General features: G+C 31.8%; 2 protein-coding genes across 2 annotated transcripts in view; both read right to left on the bottom strand.

The window, feature by feature from the left end:
• UBL3 (ubiquitin like 3) overlaps positions 1–18033 on the bottom strand; it is a 463144-nt gene that overhangs the window by 68444 nt on the left and 376667 nt on the right. The gene's annotated exons all lie outside the window — the stretch shown is intronic.
• On the bottom strand, positions 3337–7424 carry LOC142231946 (uncharacterized). The gene is made up of 2 exons (XM_075302622.1): positions 7125–7424; positions 3337–7060 (listed from the first exon to the last, which is right to left on the bottom strand). The coding sequence occupies exon 2, from the start codon at positions 4780–4782 to the stop codon at positions 3340–3342; it is 1443 nt and encodes a 480-aa protein (XP_075158737.1). The 5' UTR covers positions 4783–7060; positions 7125–7424; the 3' UTR covers positions 3337–3339.

Here is an 18033-nt window from a genome sequence, read left to right as displayed (position 1 = left end):
GAGGAACGATACGCTGAAGGTCCTTCGCATGATACGTTCCGATACTCCTCCCGCCCAGATCCTCGATTTCGTATAGCGAATTGCCTACTCGTCGGACTACTCGGCATTTTACAAATTTACGGCACAACTTGGAGTTAAGATTTCTCGATGCGTCGCTTAGGACGAAATTGCGGCGTAAAATTTCATCTCCGGGTCTATAGACGATCTCCCGGGATCTAGTATTGTACCTGGCCGCGCTTTTCTGATAGGCCTCATGTATCCTCCGCTTTACTGAATCGCGAACCATTTCAAGCATGCTGCTCTTGGGCAACAGTTCAACCTGTCCATCTTCCAGTACGCCCAATCGATTGCATAATTCATATGCGCTGCCGTGCGTTATCATACTGGTCCCAAACATAGCGAAATAAGGCGAACAACCAATGGAGGTATGTAGGGTTGAACGGAGGGAACACTCGATAGCTGAGAGGTGCCTGTCCCAATCTCTCTGGTCCTCCGAAACATACGTCCGAATCGCTGCGATTATGGAGCGGTTGACTCGCTCCGAGGCATTAGCCTGAGGCGAATAGACTGCATTTCGGATCTGAGTGCACCCGTACCTCTCAAGAAAGGTAGTAAACTCTTTGGAAGTGAACTGTTTTCCATTATCTGAATGGACCCACTGGGGAACCCCAAATTTATGGAACAGCTCACTTTCCAAATAGCTTACTGCCTTTGTTGAGGTTGCCTTATTCATAGATTTCAATAAGACAAATTTTGTCAAATGGTCTAGGACGACGAATACAAAAGTGTTCCCATCCCGAGATCTGGGGAAAGGACCAATGAAATCTATGAATATTTTTTGCCACGGCCGATGCGTCACTGTCTCGTCACCCATCTTTGGACGAAGAACATAGTTCGGAGACTTAGTCTCCCTACAGACAAGACACGACCTAATATAAGTGGCAACTTCCTTTGCCATGTTCGGCCAGTAAAAATATTGTCTCAAGGCGGATATCGTCTTGCCTATACCGCAATGGCATTTGCTGGAAGCCTCATGCGTCTTGGCGATCAAATTGCGTGTGAGATCCCCTGGAACCCATAGCTTCCAGATGAAATTTTCCTGGATCTCCTCACCATTTGAAGGAAGAGTCTTCTTGTAGACAAGGCCATCCAGAACCCTCAAATCTGGCAGGCTCTCCTGATTCTCCGTCACCTGTTCAACAAGCTGCCTGTACTCCTCGCCACTGAACTCCGGGGAGTTCGTGTCGATAAGAGGTTTTTCCTGGACAAACATGTTCAATTCGTCAGTGTGCAAACGCGATAACGTGTCGGCCACCACATTTTGGGATCCTTTGCGGTGCTGTATCTCGAAATTGAAAGCTTGAAGTTTCAAGCTCCAGCGCGCCAACCGTCCGCTGAGGTCCTTTTGTCCCATAAGCCACTTGAGCGAGCTGTGGTCCGTAACGACAGTGAATGGCATCAGCTCAACAAAAGGCCTAAACTTTTTGATTGCGCTGATAACTGCCAAACACTCTCGTTCCGTCACACTATAATTCTGCTCGGCTCGCGTCAATTGAGCAGAATGGAACGCTATGGGACGTTCATGGCCCTCAGCATCCAGTTGGTACAGCACTGCACCGACTCCCAAATTGGACGCGTCGCACTGAATATAAAACCTCTTATCGAACACAGGATGCGTTAAGACGGGACTTGTCGTCAAAGCAACCTTAAGACGGTCAAAAGAATCCCTAGCCTCCTCATCAAATCTGAAAACTCTTCCCTTCTTGAGGGTTCTAGTAATGGGGGCGGTTATGGTGGCGTAGTCGCGTATAAAACGCCTGAACCAGGACGCCATACCCAAAAATCGACGCACCTCCCGCTGGTTCTTAGGAACTGGAATATCCGTGATCGATGCTACTTTGGAAGGATCAGGCCTCAGCTGTCCTGCGCCAACAATATATCCCAGGTATCGGAGCTCGCGCATGCAGAACTTGGATTTCCGGAGATTTATTGTTAGATTCGCCCGGGACAGTAATTCCCCAACTTTGCGCAAAAGCACTATGTGCGAATCAAAATCCGATGAGACTATAAGTAAGTCGTCAAGGTAGACGAATACCTGCTGCCTCAGTTCCGGGGTGACCACCCTATCCATTAACCGGCATAACCGTTGAGCTGCGTTGCACAGCCCAAACGGCATGACGGTGAATTGATAATGCGGCCGCCCCGGGACTGTAAACGCCGTCTTAGGTCGGCTATCCTTGGCAAGTGGCACCTGCCAAAACGCATCCTTTAAATCGATGCTCGTTATGAAGTGGGTCTCATGAAGGCGTCCGAGTAGAGCGTCAATATATGGGAGTGGATACGCGTCCTTTACTGTGCACTGGTTGAGCTTTCGGGCGTCCAGACACAGTCGCTTCTTTTCTCCCCGCCGCACTAGCGTGACGGGGGAATTCCACGGGCTGGTACTCGGTTCGATGACCCCTAAGCTCAACATGCGGTCCAACTCCTCATATATTAACTGCTCGACAGCTGGTGACACTGGGTAGTGGCGCTGCTTGATTGGAGGAGCGCTGCCCGTGTCGATAACGTGCTCTTCTACCCAGGTCTTACCCAACCCGTGTCTCTCATAATCAAGGAAACATTTCTTAGCATCTTCTAAGACACCCTCTTGTTCAGAGGACAGCGAATGACAATCGTCCGCACCATCCAATGTCACACTGCTAATCAATTTGGGCGCTATGTGGAATAGACTCCAAAAATCCACCCCACAGTACATCGTATTTTCTAGTCCGGGTATTAAAAAAATCTCCATAGTATGAATTTGGTCATCATAAGCAATATCTGCCGTAACTTTCCCCACGCAAGATTCCCTTTTACCATTTGCCGTCCCTACACTACATTTGTAGACTGGTGTTATTTCTAAACCAAGCTTCTCTACAAACGATAAGCAGTTCCTGCCGAGGCACGTGACTGTGGCCCCACTATCAAAGAGTGCTACTATGGGAACGTTGTTGACTGTCACGGTTCTAAACGGGCGAGGATCCGAGTCACACGTTACGCTAGAAATATTAGACAAAGATATCTGTCGTCGCATTTGGCAACGACGTTTGTAACGCTCACGAGCTCCAAGTATCCTTCGTGATACCTTCGGTCGTGAATCAATCTCGGAATTAAATATTCTCTCGCGCGCTTGTAGATAATTCCTCATACGAATATGGAATGGTAGTCGTAAGTCAGGTTTACTATTCCGTGTAGATAATTTTTCGTCAAGTCCGGTATCAATGTCGGAGGCACTTACTTGGGTGCCTTTGCAGCCAGTAGTGTATTCGACATTCTTCCACACATCATTTCCGAGGGATGTCAGTCCACCGTCTGCGTCGAACGCGACTCCCCCTTGGCCGTGTTCGACGACAAGTTTCCCTGTCTGCAATTAATACACTGCGGCGCAGTCACACCTTTTGATCCGCACCTATAGCAGAAAAGATTCCGCTGCATGGAAGGGCACTGCTTAAACCCGTGTCCGGAGCTATTACAGTTCCAGCAACGGATCTTTTCTCCCTCAGTATTATCCCTGTGCGTAACTAGCTTAGGCCTAATACGGAGCTCTTCCACACGATCCACAACATCCTCAAAATCGAAAAGCTCATTAACGACACGAACCGGTTGATTGAAGCGCGTCCTATGCTGATATTCCCTATCAATAAAATCCTCCGCCTTCCTGCACTCACTGCGTAGGTGCTCCACCGAATATATCTGTGTACTGAAAATTAAACTAGCCAACTTCGGTTTCAACCCCGATTTTATTATATCTACCACTTCATAGGGTTGAAGTGGTTCTCTTAACTGAGTCCTGAGACTTTGAATCGCGTCGATATAATCGGTAGCCCTTTCGTCCTTCCCCTGTTTGCGATCCATCATCTGGCGAAGAACATCTATATTCGTATGGTACTTTTGAAACTCCCTGATCATATCAATCTTCAGATTCTCGAAGTTTATATTCGGATGGAGCTGGATACGGTTCCAGTACCACTGGTTGGCTCGGCCTTCTAGTAGATGGTGAAACCCATTTACCATTTCTTGGTCCGAACAGCCATAACTACCTTGGAGCCGCTCCACTCTAAACATGAAATCCTCTATGAGTGGCGTCTTCGCAGTACCATCAAATCGAATCCCCCACTTGCCCAGATCGATATACGGGGTTCTCTGTGAAGATTCATTTGCATTGGGAGGCCTTTGAGTCCTCCGAGACTGTTTGTAACTTGAATTATTTCCCTCCTGAGTAGGAGGAAGGTCTCCGCCCATTGGAGGCAAATCATGTGGCCAGTCAACTTCTTGGGATACATTAGCGGAGGAATTTGACTGAGGCAAGGAACCTGACAGTGCGTTTCGCAATGTTTCGGCTACTGCCGCCTTCATTTCCGAACGCATTATTTGAAGCATGGAGGCTTGGGTGGCGCTGACGGCTGCTTCCATGGCTTCAAAAACGCTGGTACTGTCCAGTCTCCCACCAGAATCCATGCCCTCCCCATGGCCCGTCAATGGGCTAAACGAAGGCCGCGTAATAGTACTATCCTGTCCATTAGCACCCGCAGGACAATCGTGCTGGCTTCCGGTCCCGTCATTATTCAGAGGAGCAGCATCAACCTGTGGTCGCAGACCTTGGGAAATATTGGGGTTCTCGGGAGAGAGCCTCGTAGATAGACCAACTTTTTCCGCATTATTCCCCCCGAGAACTCTCCTATCTACTAAAGAACTTTTATCGAATGGCCCCGGTAGGCCGGTAAAACCTTTCCCGTGAGACATACCGACTATAACCGGGTATTCCCAACCACGGCGTGAAAAAAAAATGCAGCCAATCAGTAAAGGCAGTGTCAGCGCGGTATAAAGTGTCCAATTGAGTGGACTCAAATAGTACTATAGTTACTAATATATATTTATATATACCTATATATCCACCGTAAGAGGTGTAATCTGGACCCACAGAAACCTAAACCAGTATACTATCGGATGACGAATTCGAACAAAACTTCACTATACCTCACCGTAGTAAATCCTTATACAAACAAAAACAAAATGTAAAAACAAATACGTAAAGCCAAGACAAGTATATATGTATCAGTATAGTCAAATGGTATTATGTTCGTGATCTTGTAAGTGTACTTCAAAACAATGTGAAAAGTAAGACTATAATGCCCTCATGAATATATAGCCTAACCCAAAAATATTTCTAACAATAATTTGAATAAATTTCATAAATAGTATAGGTCGACGTAGAAAAGTTAGCTTCAGCTCACTCTTAATTCCATCGCGATATCCGAAGATATGATCATCAGCCATTTAATATACCCAAAGTTCTACCGCAATACGCAATAGTAAGAAAAAAACAATTCCTGATATCGCCGATTAGCACGTTGATAATTAACAGAATCTAACGCGAATGACAATACATCATAATTGTTTAAAAGAAACCGCTTTGTGTGTACTCTACTACTATATTGAATAGCCAGTGTTGTATACAACTATTCAAGTCAGATAGAGTATTACCCAGTTGGTGTTCCATTGAGTTGAGGTCTTCTAAACGTTGCTACGCAGCAGTTGTCTACTGTCATTTGAACAGTAGTCCAAGTCTTCGTCAACATTGTCCAGAAATTAAGACAAAGCTCGAACGTTGGGCGCCATTGTAATTGTATTGGGATTTATTTTATTAATAATTTCCATATTCGATTTTCTGTGGGTAATAGAGGTCGCTTCGTGGTACTGCATGTTTGTTTTCCACCGGCTAGGGCTCAGTTCTGCGTTGATTCGTTCATGCCACTATTCCCATCTTAACAATACAACCACATAATTCCTTCCTGAGTACCACTAAACCTGATCACGATAAAACATTTATCCTTAGCTGACAAAGCGATAGAGCAACCCCGATGTCGTTGGGTCGCAACATGCCCTCCCTCTTGGATTGACTTAATACAATCCCCATAGGATCTCTTCGTTGAAATCCCCGAAAGAATGAGCAGAAACCCCCCCTTCTACGTCACCTTGTACTCCAAGTCACTAACACATAATTATTTGTAATTGCTTTTTCATTTATCCACCATTATGTTTATTTAATAAGTATTGATTTAGATTTGGTGAAATGACAATAACCTACACTTATTCTAATGGTAATACAAAAAGTGTAATGTAAGAAATAAATTATGAATCGAAAATATTATTACAAAAAAACTTATAAAATATCGTTAGGCAAAGCCTTGAAACCCTCTTTCAATGAAATTTTGAAATGCAACTAGGCACAATAACTCGAAATGAACGCTTTGGGAATCCCTGACCTAATCGAGCTCGATTGTTAAGGGACAAATCATAGATCATAAAATAAAAGGAAATCGAGGTTCAAAACCCTGTTACAGTCTTATTTCTAGGTGTAAGAAAAGCAATGAATATCTAGAATAATACCAATGATAATAAAGAAAAATATGACACTAAACGATGACACTGACAATAAGGGATGATACCGCAGTTAAGATACAATAATAGTTGAGTTCAAAAACAAAAAAAAAAGAAGGAAAGTTATGATGCAATAGAGTTTGCTATAAATGTATAATGCGCATACTCTACAAAAATTAAGTAGAATATGGATCTTAAAATATATACAGGATCGGTTAAAAATTGAATTTTTTTTCTTTTTCTTGGATATATAAAAAAAAAATTATTTTCAGCCTACACAAAGGACGACATCAATCACCATTCTGTACACACACGTATACATATAGTACTTATCCACAAAATGTTATTCTGGTTGGCTCCACAGGCGATCTTTATCGGCCAAACCTGTATTGGTGTACGGGCAACTACCGACGCCGGCTGCTTGGATGTCACCCTAAATTCTGTACAAGGTGTAGCCTTCTGGACGCTGGTCGTCCCCTTCATCAAATGGGCGAAAAATTTAGATCAGGTGCAATCACAAAGAAAAATATGATCTGTGTTAGCCTGGTTGTGGCCGTAGCCACTGTAGCTCCAGGAGTTTTTCCTACTTTGCCACGACCTCCTCTCCCTGTTGCCGCTACTCTACAGGCTAACACGTGACCTGCACGAAATAAGAAGTTGATTCGTGAATGATATCGAAAATAGATAGCTTCTCGGAAACTCACCGGTTTTATTACCAAAAAAAAAAAGCGCAAAATGGTTAAAATAATATCCTAGCCCGAATGTTTTAGTAACGGACGTCACTTTATTACGCCTGAATATATTCAACTTTCGCGTCCCCGTATACTCAGTACAATTCCTTATCGTGGCAAACTCGGATAGTACCGTGGAACTTCGCAACTTTCCAAATCGCAATACTACACCCTTTCCCAATAATCGAAAAAAAAAACACGAAAAACAACTCGTGTGCCACGTCACATCAAAAAATCCGAAGCTGATCTGTCTTCAACGTCATTGATGACGTGTCAACCGTTCTGACATCACATGACTCGTTTCGCGGGTAATGTGCCGACCAGTCCCCTCTACCGGTCATTCGAGGAAACGCGTTCACATTACATATTTATAGGGCATACGACAATTGAAATCTAGTTAAAGTGGATTTTGGAAGTGTAATGTGAATGTCGTATTACATGGTAGTGTTTCCCTTTTGGGAATATTGACTGAATATGTGCATTTATTGACCCCGTTGAACGATGGTGAAATCGAAATAAGTTTCTTTCATTTTCAAACTGGTTTTTAGTGTTACAAAAAAATCTTCCGAAAACTATACCGAAAGAGACTGCCTTAACCATTGTCAAAATATTTTCTATTACAAAATATTTCGTATTTTAGTATGATTTATTGCTGATGTAAGAGAACAACATAATATATATTATTATTATTACTACCTTATAACCGTAGCTTTAGGCTATTTCTAATTTATTAAAATGTCTAAATGTATTCCACATCAAAGTAGGTTTCCCTTTGACCGGGATCCCGGGAAATTCGAAAAAATTCCCGCTTTCCCGGGAATGCAAAAAGTCCGGGAAAAATAAAACCCTACTCAAAAACTGTTTCATAAATTTTTTTAAAATTTTTTTCGACTTCAGCAGGTCAAAATACATAATGAAAGTTGCCTCTTATCAAGTGTGCATGAATTTTTTTAAACTAGTGTTATTGGTGTTACTACACTCATAAAGAAAATTTTGGTTTGGTTTGAGTTTTAGAAAATGTAGCTTCATTTTTGAAAATTTAACTAGGAATGTAGATTTCGCGCCTTAATTATTTTTTTTTTCCACTTGTTAACGACAATTTCGTAGTTTGAAGGAAAAAATAGAAATCTAAATTGTCATACGAAGTTCAAGATGAACGCATTATTGGTAAAATTTACAAATTTTCAGAAATTCTGAACTACGTATTTGGTGGGAAACACGGATTTAGTAAAGCTTTATGCTTTTTTTGTATATTTTTTTCTCTTTTTTAGTTAATTTAAATAACGTATGCAAACAATTAAAAACTCTATCTATGAAAACATGACAATCTTCTTGACAAACAGTTATCTCAAAATTCATATTTGAAAGCTACACACACGTAATCTTTCGACATTTAAATCCATTTCAGTGTTTAGAGCTTTCTTTAACGCATCCCCTCACAATATTTGTAGGGATAAAATTGTTATGAAACGTATAGAGATTTTTGGAAGAATATCTTTGGTTTTTTATTTAATGAATATTCGAAAAAATAGGGTTTGACATTGTTAAAGTAATTAATCCAACAAAAGGTTGGTTATTTGTTTTTGCTTTGTTTGGCTTCTGTTATACTGGGGAAAACAGTTTGAGAGTCATTGGGAGAATATTGGTGTCAAGAGAGAGTGAGTTTAACAGATGACATTAACAGTACATAACTCTGTAAATATGTATTTGAATGGATGTTTTAAGAGTCCATATAATAATATTTTATTTCATAAAATTAATAATAGAAAAATAATAATAAATGAAATATTTTATAGAAATAAACGAATAAACATCTTTGTATAGACCATTTTTATTTAATTTGTATTTTTTAAAGGCTGCACATTTCATGTATGTTCTCAACTTATTAAACATTTAGGAAATATATTTACTTTTAATAAATACATAATTGAATTGATAACAATGTTTGCATTATTCAGCCATACAATTTGCAATATATAATTGTTAATAATAAAAAATTACAAACAATAATCTACAATAAAACAAATATCATAGTTTGCTTATTCTCTAAAAAATGAGGTCATTTTTTGTTTGAATTTGCTTGTATGATATATGTGAACTCTTCCTTTCTCCTCCACCCCAACTATGAGTTCTTCATATGAGAATGTCATATGCCATCAACAAATAGCATCATACAATTGAATTTCCAATTGATTTCTATTTGAATTGTCTCGTCATTTCCATAAATTCTTTGGACTCTTCGTCTGCTCGAATTATTCACACAATACAATATTGAGGAGGGACCCTGTCCTGACTTACTACATTGTGGCGTGCGTGAGTATGTTATCACATTTTCGATTCACAGAAAATAATAAAACATTTCAATTCAATTTAAAAAAAGTTAACGAGATGTTCATAAAATGATTGTTGCAATGACATTGGGTCATTTATATGTCATATCAAATTGAGATGGTGTTTATGGGAGAGCAACAAAAAAAAATCTGACGATCATTTAATTAAATTGGTGAGAAATTTTTGATTAATCATTTAATTGTGATATCGAGATGCCACACCAGATGAGATGGTCATTTATTCTAAATAAGTCATGGGAACAACCAAATGAATGAGAATAGATCTGAATAATTATTGTATGAAGATGCGGACTAGGTTAGGTTAGGTTAGGTGGCAGCCCGATGTATCAGGCTCACTTAGTCTATTCAGTCAATTGTGATACCACATTACGGACTAATAAAGGATGATTTTGTTTTAGCTATAATTTTTGTTTTATAAAAATGTTTTTAGAAGATTTTCTACAAAATTTTATTTCTATAGAAATATTTCTGAAAATTTTATTTATTATATTTCATGTTAGCCTGATACCGAACAGGCAATTGACGTCCAAATGCATTATATCTAATTATACAATTATTCTTCGAGCTTTATGGACAGATAGATTAAGGAACATGGTTAATAGAGCCATTGAAAAGAAAACGCCAGATACAAATCTATACATGCCTGGACTGTACATGTTTCGGTTCGGGCGAATGAACCTTTCCACAGCCTTTAGTATAGATCTGGCTGGGAGAGATAACTCAAGATTAAGATTAAGGGACTTGTAAGTTATATGAAAAGATGATGTACAGTGGGAGAAAAGATGATTCAATTTGTAAGAGGAAATTTCCCAAATGTTTTCTCCATAAGGAGTTAGCATAAAGGGCCCAAAATTGAGTTATCTCTCCCAACCAGATCTATACTAAAGGCTGTGGAAAGGTTCATTCGCCCAAACCGAAACATGTACAGTCCAGGCATGTATAGATTTGTATCTGGCGTTTTCTTTTCAATGGCTCTATTAACCATGTTCCTTAATCTATCTGTTCATAAAGCTCGAAGAATAATTGTATAATTAGATAAAATTTTATTTCTATTGAATTTTTTCTGAAAATTTTATTTCTATAAAAAATTTTCTGAAAATTTTATTGGCTAAGAAAATTTTCTCAAAATTTTATTTATTTATGAAAATTTTTGACTGTAGAATATTTTCAGAAAATTGTATTTCTATTGACTTCTTTTAATTTATTTCTATAGAATTTTTTCTGAAAATTTTATATGTTATAGAAAATGTTCTGAAAATTTTATTTGTTATAGAAAATTTTCTGAATTTTTTTTTGGCTATAGAAAATTTCGTAACAATTTTATTGGTTATAAAATATGTTCTGCAAAATTTCATTTCTATAGAAAATTTTCTGCAAAATTTTTTTTCTATAGAAAATTTTCTGAAAATTTTATTGGCTATAGAAAATTTTCTGAAAATTTTATTGGCTATAGAAAATTTTCTGAAAATTTTACTGGCTGTAGAAAATTTTCCCAAAATTTTACTTCTATAGAATTTTTTTTTTCAAAATTTTATTTCTATATAATTTTTTCTCAAAATTTTATTTATTTATGGAAAACTTTGGCTATAGAATATTTTCTGACATTTTTATTGGCTATAGAAAATTAACAGAAAATTTTATTTCTATAGAAAATTTTTGGAAAATTTTATTGGCTATAGAAAATTTTCTCAAAATTTTATTTCTCTAGACAATTTTCCGAAAATTGTATTTCTTTAGAAAATTTTCCGAAAATTGTAATTCTTTAGAAAATTTTCCAAAATTTTATTTCTATAGTATTATTCTCTAAATTTTTTTTCAATAAAAAATTTTCTGCAAAATTTTATTTCTATAGAAAATTTGCTGCAAAATTGTATTTCTATAGAAAACTTTCTGAAAAATTTATTTATAGAAATTTTATTTATTTATATAAAATTTGTGCAGAATTTTATTTGTAGAAAATTGTCTGAAAACTTTATTTTTTTTAGAAAGTTTTATTTCTATCGCAAATTTTCTGAAAATGTTTCTATACAAAATTTTTAGAAAATTTTAATTCTATAGAAAATTTTCTGAAAACTTTATGGCTATAAAAATTTTTCTGAAAATTTTATTGGCTATGGAAAATTTTCTGAAAATTTTATTAGCTACACAAAGTTTTCTGAAAATTTTATTGGCTATAGAAAATTTGTTTTATAAAAATGTTATTTCTTCTATAGAAATATTTCTGAAAATTTGATTTCTATAGAAAATTTTCTGAAAATTTTACTGGCTTTAGAAAATTTTCTGACATTTTTGTTTTTCTATAAAAAATTTTCTAAAAATTTCATTTCTATAGAAAATTTTCTGAAAATGTCATTTCTATAGAAAATTTTCTCAAAATTTTAGTTCTATAGAAAATTTTTTTAAAATTTTATTTCTATAGAAATTTTTTCAAAATTTTATTTCTATATAAAATTTTTTCAAAATTTTATTTCTATAGAATTTTTTTTTTTTAATTTTATTTCTATAAAAAATTTTCTGAAAATTTTATTTCTATAAAAAATTTTCTGAAAATTCTATTTTATAGAAAATTTTCTGAAAATTTTATTTCTATAGAAAATTTTCTGCAAAATGTTATTTCAATAGAAAAATTTCTGCAAAATTTTATTTCTATAAGAAAGAAAGATTTTGCAAAATATTTTTTCTATAGACAATTTTCTGCAAATTTTAATTTCTATGGGAAATTTAGCGAAAATTTTATTTCTATAGAAAACTTTCTCAAAATTTTATTTCTGTTGACAATTTGCTGAAAATTTTATTTCTATAGACCATTTTCTGAAAATTTTATTTCTATAAAAAATGTTTTGCAATTTTTTTGAAAATTGTATTTCTATAGTAAATTTTCTGAAAATTTTATTTCTCTAGAAAATTTTATTCCTATAGAAAATTTTCTGCAAAATTTTATTTCTATAGAAAATTTTCTGAAAATTTTACTGGTTATAGAAAATTTTACTGGTTATAGAAAATTTTCTCAAAATTTTATTTCTATAGAAAATTTTTCCAAAATTTTATTTCTATATAAAATTTTCTGCAAAATTTTATTTCTATAGAAATTTTTTTTCAAAATTTTATTTCTATAAAAAATTTTCTGAAAAATTAATTTCTCTAGAAAATTTTATTCCTATAGAAAATTTTCTGCAAAATTTTATTTCTATAGAAAATTTTCTGAAAATTTTACTGGCTGTAGAAAATTTTCTTAAAATTTTATTTCTATAGAAAATTTTTTAAAAATTTTATTTCTATAGATTTTTTTCTCAAAAATTTATTTATTTATGGAAAACTTTGGTTACAGGATATTTTCTGACATTTTTATTGGCTATAGAAAATTTTCAGAAAATTTTATTTCCACTGAAAATTTTTTGAAAATTGTATTTCTTTAGAAAATTTTCTAAAATTTTATTTCTATAGAAAATTTTCTGCAAAATTTTATTTCTATAGAAAATTTTCTGCAAAATTTTATTTCTATAGAAAATTTTCTGCAAAATTTTATTTCTAGCGAATTTTTTTGCAAAATTTTATTTCTATAAAAAATTTTCTGTAAATTTTATTTCTATAGAAAATTATCTGAAAATTTTATTTATAGAAATGGTATTTATTTATATAAAATTTGTGCAAAATTTTATTTGTAGAAAATTGTCTGAAAACTTTATTTCTTTAGAAACTTGTATTTTTATCGCAAATTTTCTGAAAATTTTGTTTCTGTAAATAATGTTTAGAAAATTTTAATTAATAGAAAATTTTTTGCAAAATTTTATTTCTATAGAAAATTTTCTGAAAACTTTATTGGATATAGAAAATTTTCTGAAAATTTTATTTCTATAGGAAATTTTCTGAAAATTTTATTTCTACAGAAAATTTTCAAAAATTTTTTTTCTATAAAAGAATTTTCTAAAAATTTAATTTTAATTCTATAGAAAATTTTTTGCAAAATTTTATTTCTATAGAAAATTTTCTGAAAACTTTATTGGCTATAGAAAATTTTCTGAAAATTTTATTTCTATAGGAAATTTTCTGAAAATTTTATTTCTATAGGAAATTTTCTGAAAATTTTATTTCTATAGAAAATTTTCTAAAATTTTTTTTCTATAAAAAAATTTTATAAATTTTTTTTCTATAAAAAAATTTTCTAAAAATTTCATTTCTATAGAAAATTTTTGCAAAATGTCATTTCTATAGAAAATTTTATGAATATTGTATGTCTAGAAGAGAATAAGATATTGTAAAAATTTTATTTCTATAAAAAATTTTCTGAAGATTTTATTTCTATAGAAAGTTTTCTGAAAATTTTATTTCTATAGAAAATTTTCTCAAAAATTTTATTTCTATAGACAATTTTCTACAAAGTTTTATTTCTATAATAAATTTTCAACAAAATTTTATCTCTATAATAAATTTTCAACAAAATTTTATCTCTATAAGAAATTTTCTGCAAAACATTATTTCTATAGAAAATTTTCTGCAAAATTTTATTTCTATAGAAAAATGTCTGCAAAATGTTATTTCTATAGAAATTTTTCTGCAAAATTTTATTTCTATAGAACATTTTCTGCAAAGTTTCTATAAAAAATTTTCTGCAAAATTTTATTTCTATAAAAATTATGTTTCTATAGAAAGATTTTGCAAAATATTTTTTTTTTATAGACAATTTTCTGCAAAATTTTATTTCTATGGAAAATTTTCCGAACATTTTATTTCTAAAGAAAAATTTCTGAAAATATTGAAAATTTTTGCAAAATTTTATTTCAACTAGAAGAGCGAAGCGTATTTGATCAAAATATAATCCAATATAAATCAAGTTCAAAATTAAATTAATCTACGGTTGTAGAGAAAGAACTTTTATGTATTAAAAATTAAATTATTGCAATGATTAACTTTCCCATTTATATAACAAATAAATTATGCAATAAACCACCTTTCTTTCTCATCCATCATAAATTTAGGTATACGCTAAATGACTACCAACATGCCTTTACCACGACAGGAAATAGAAAATAACTTTGGGTCATAAATGCCATTGAGATCTTTTGAGGAAGGTAAATATTTTGCCCTTTTATACTATACATTTGAGTTTTTAGTAAACGAACATTCAAGTAATTTAAGTAATGACTCTAAAATGTGAAACACTTCCAAGAAAAAAAAAACAAAAAATAAATAAATAAAAAGAAAATATACAAGCAACAAATCTGTGAGGGAACATTTAAAAATTTTATGGGCTTTCAAATTGTGATTTATTTGAGCTACACTCGCTCCCACAGACAGTCGCATGCAAATGAGGAGAAATCATTATATAACCATAAGGACATCACATCATTGTGGTAAATGGGTAGTGCAAACCCTCCTTGTCTTTTCTTATTTTCCACATCGATTGCCCTTTTTAAGGACCTTTCGAGGAAATTTGAGAAAACGTTGCTAGTTTTTCGTTGGTGTAGAGGAAGGCTTTGCATGTTGGCAAACATTTTAATGGTCGCACATTTCTGCGAATTTTTTTGTTAAATTTATGTTCAACAATTAGGCTGGAAATAAGTTTTCATTAAATTGTTTTTTTTTTTTATGTTGTACATTTTTACATATTTCATACATAAAATATTAAGGAGGTAATTTATTTTATGTGTATGAAGATAAATTGAAATTTGTAGTAAAAACCTTAGCCGAGACACGAACCAACACCTTAAATACGAATTTTGTTTTTCTAATTCGAATTTTTACTACAAACTTATCCGTGTGCGGTATAGAGACTAGGTTCATTAACAAGGCCGTTATTTTTTACAGTGGGCCCCATTGCAAAAAATTTTCAAATTTGCGCCTTCTATAGGATATTTTCTAATGAAGATTTTAATGATTATAAATAGCGAGTTCAAGTCCTTTCCAAAGAATCTAGTCTCTATACCGCACGTGGCAAATTTAATTTGTTTTTTACTTTTGGTAAAATTAAGTTTAAAATGGCACCTTTCCAACCGTCATATGGTATGACACAATGTGGTTGGTAGCACAGGACATAGACGACTCCAACGACATCTATTGACAAAATACGAAACTCAATTGTTAGTGGTGCTTTAATTTTATTTCATTAAAGCAATTTTTTTGGTTGTCATATTTTTATGTTTTAACTTTGCCAAATTTTTTATTTGTGTTTGTACTAGAAGTCAACCCTTTGTGCTTAGAAATTTTCAATGAAATACAAAAACCATCGTAACACGTTCCAATTGAGGTTGATATGAGAACATGAAACTTTTAATATACAGTGTTTTTTTCTTGACCGACATTCATTCTACAAACCTAATTTCAAATTTTCATATATCAATTTACTCAAGAATAGTTTTAGCAAATGCAATATATATTTTTTTATTATTTTTGTTTTTCCTATGGTGTTTGGAGGTTTCTATTTCACTCGTGTGCTTTACTTATTAATGTAGGCTAGACATGGTCATTTCAATAGCTCAAAATGCAAATGAGAGCAATGTTCTTTCATGTAGAGCAATGAAGTTTTTTTACCTTTTCCGTTAGAGAAAATGAGCTATGATTATTTGTAAATTTTATTTCTATCGAAATTTTTTTTTAAATTTTATTTTTATAGAAAATTATCTGAAAATTTTATTTCTATAGATATTTTTTAAATTTTATTTTTTAAAAAAATATTTTAAAATTTTATTTCTATAAAAAATTATCTGATTTTATTGGCTGTAGAAAATTTTCTCAACATTTCATTGGCTATAGAAAATTTTCTGAAAATTTTATTGGCTATAGAAAATTTTCTCAACATTTTATTTCTATAGAAAATTTTCTACAAAATTTTTCTATAGAAAAATTTCTGCAAATTTTCTCAACTTTTTATTTCTATAGAAATTTTCTGCAAAATTTTATTTCTATAGAAAATTTTCACAAAATTTTATTTCTATAGAAATTTTTTGCAAAATTTTATTTCTATAGAAAATTTTCTGAAAATTTTAGTTCTATAGAAAATTTTGTCAAAATGTTTGTTCTATAGAAAATTTTGTCAAAATTTTTGTTCTATAGAAAATTTTGCCAAAGAAACTTTTCTCAACCTAATATTTCTATAGAAGATTTAGTCAAACTTTTATTTCTATAGAAAATTTTATTTCTATAGAAAATTTTCAGCAAAATTTTATTTCTATAGAAAATGTTGTCAAAATTATATTTTATATAGAAAATCTTTTCCATGTTTTATTTCTATAGAAAACTTTCTGCAAAATTTTATTTCTAAGAAAATTTTTTTAAAATTTTATTTCTGTAGAAAACTTTCTGCAAAATTTTATTTCTAAAGAAAATTTTCTCAAAATTTTATTTCTAAAGAAAATTTTGTCAAAATTTAATTTCTATAGAATATTTTATTTCTATAGAAAATTTTGTCAAAAATATATTTCTATAGAACATTTTGTCAAGATTTTATTTCTATAGAAGTTTGTCAAAATTTTATTTCAATACAAAATTTTGTCAAAATTTTATTTCAATACAATATTTTGTCAAAATTTTATTTCAATACAAAATTTTGTCAAAATTTTATTTCTACAGAAAATTTTATCTATATGTACACATGTCGCGGAGAATGTTATTAATTTTTTAATTTTATTTTTATAGAAAATTATCTGAAAATTTTATTTCTATAGATATTTTTTCAATTTTATTTTTTAGAAAAATATTTTAAAATTTTATTTCTATAAAAAATTATCTGATTTTATTGGCTGTAGAAAAATTTCTCAACATTTCATTGGCTATAGAAAATTTTCTCAACATTTTATTTCTATAGAAAATTTTCTACAAAATTTTTCTAGAGAAAAATTTCTGCAAAATTTTATTTGTATAGAAAATTTTTTCAAAATTTTATTGGCTATAGAAAATTTTCTCAAAATTTTATTTTTATAGAACATTTTCTCAAAATTTTATTTCTACAGAAATTTTCTGCAAAATTTTATTTCTATAGAAAATTTTCTCAAAATTTTATTTCTATAGAAAATTTTCTCAAAATTTTATTTCTACAGAATTTTTTCTTCTAAATTTTCCAAAAAATTTACTTCCATAGATAATTTTTTCAACCTTTATTTCTATAGAAATTTTCTCAACCTTTTATTTCTATATAAATTTTCTGCAAAATTTTATTGGCTATAGAAAATTTTCTCAAAATTATATTGCCTATAGAAAATTTTCTCCAAATTTTATTTCTATAGAAAATTTTCTCAAAATTTTATTGGCTATAGAAAATTTTCTCAAAGTTTTATTTCTACAGAAATTTTCTGCAGAATTTTATTTCTATAGAAAATTTTCCGAAAATTTTATTGGCTATAGCAAATTTTCTCAAAATTTTATTTCTATAGAATTTTATTTCCATAGAAAATTTTCTATAAAATTTTTCTATAGAAAAATTTCTGCAATATTTTATTTGTGTAGAAAATTTTCTCAAAATTTTATTGGCTATAGAAAATTTTCTAAAAAATTTTATTTTTATAGAAAATTTTCTCAAAATTTTATTTCTACAGATT

This window comes from Haematobia irritans, chromosome 3 (assembly GCF_050003625.1).
Source record: "Haematobia irritans isolate KBUSLIRL chromosome 3, ASM5000362v1, whole genome shotgun sequence".
Classification (NCBI taxonomy): Eukaryota; Metazoa; Arthropoda; class Insecta; order Diptera; family Muscidae; genus Haematobia; species Haematobia irritans.
Note: the sequence above shows the minus strand (reverse complement) of the source record. Positions and strands in the feature narration are given on the sequence as shown.

Excerpts from the sequence above, each read along its gene's own strand:
- LOC142231946 (XM_075302622.1), bottom strand. The coding sequence starts at position 4,782 with ATGTCTCACGGGAAAGGTTTTACCGGCCTACCGGGGCCATTCGATAAA.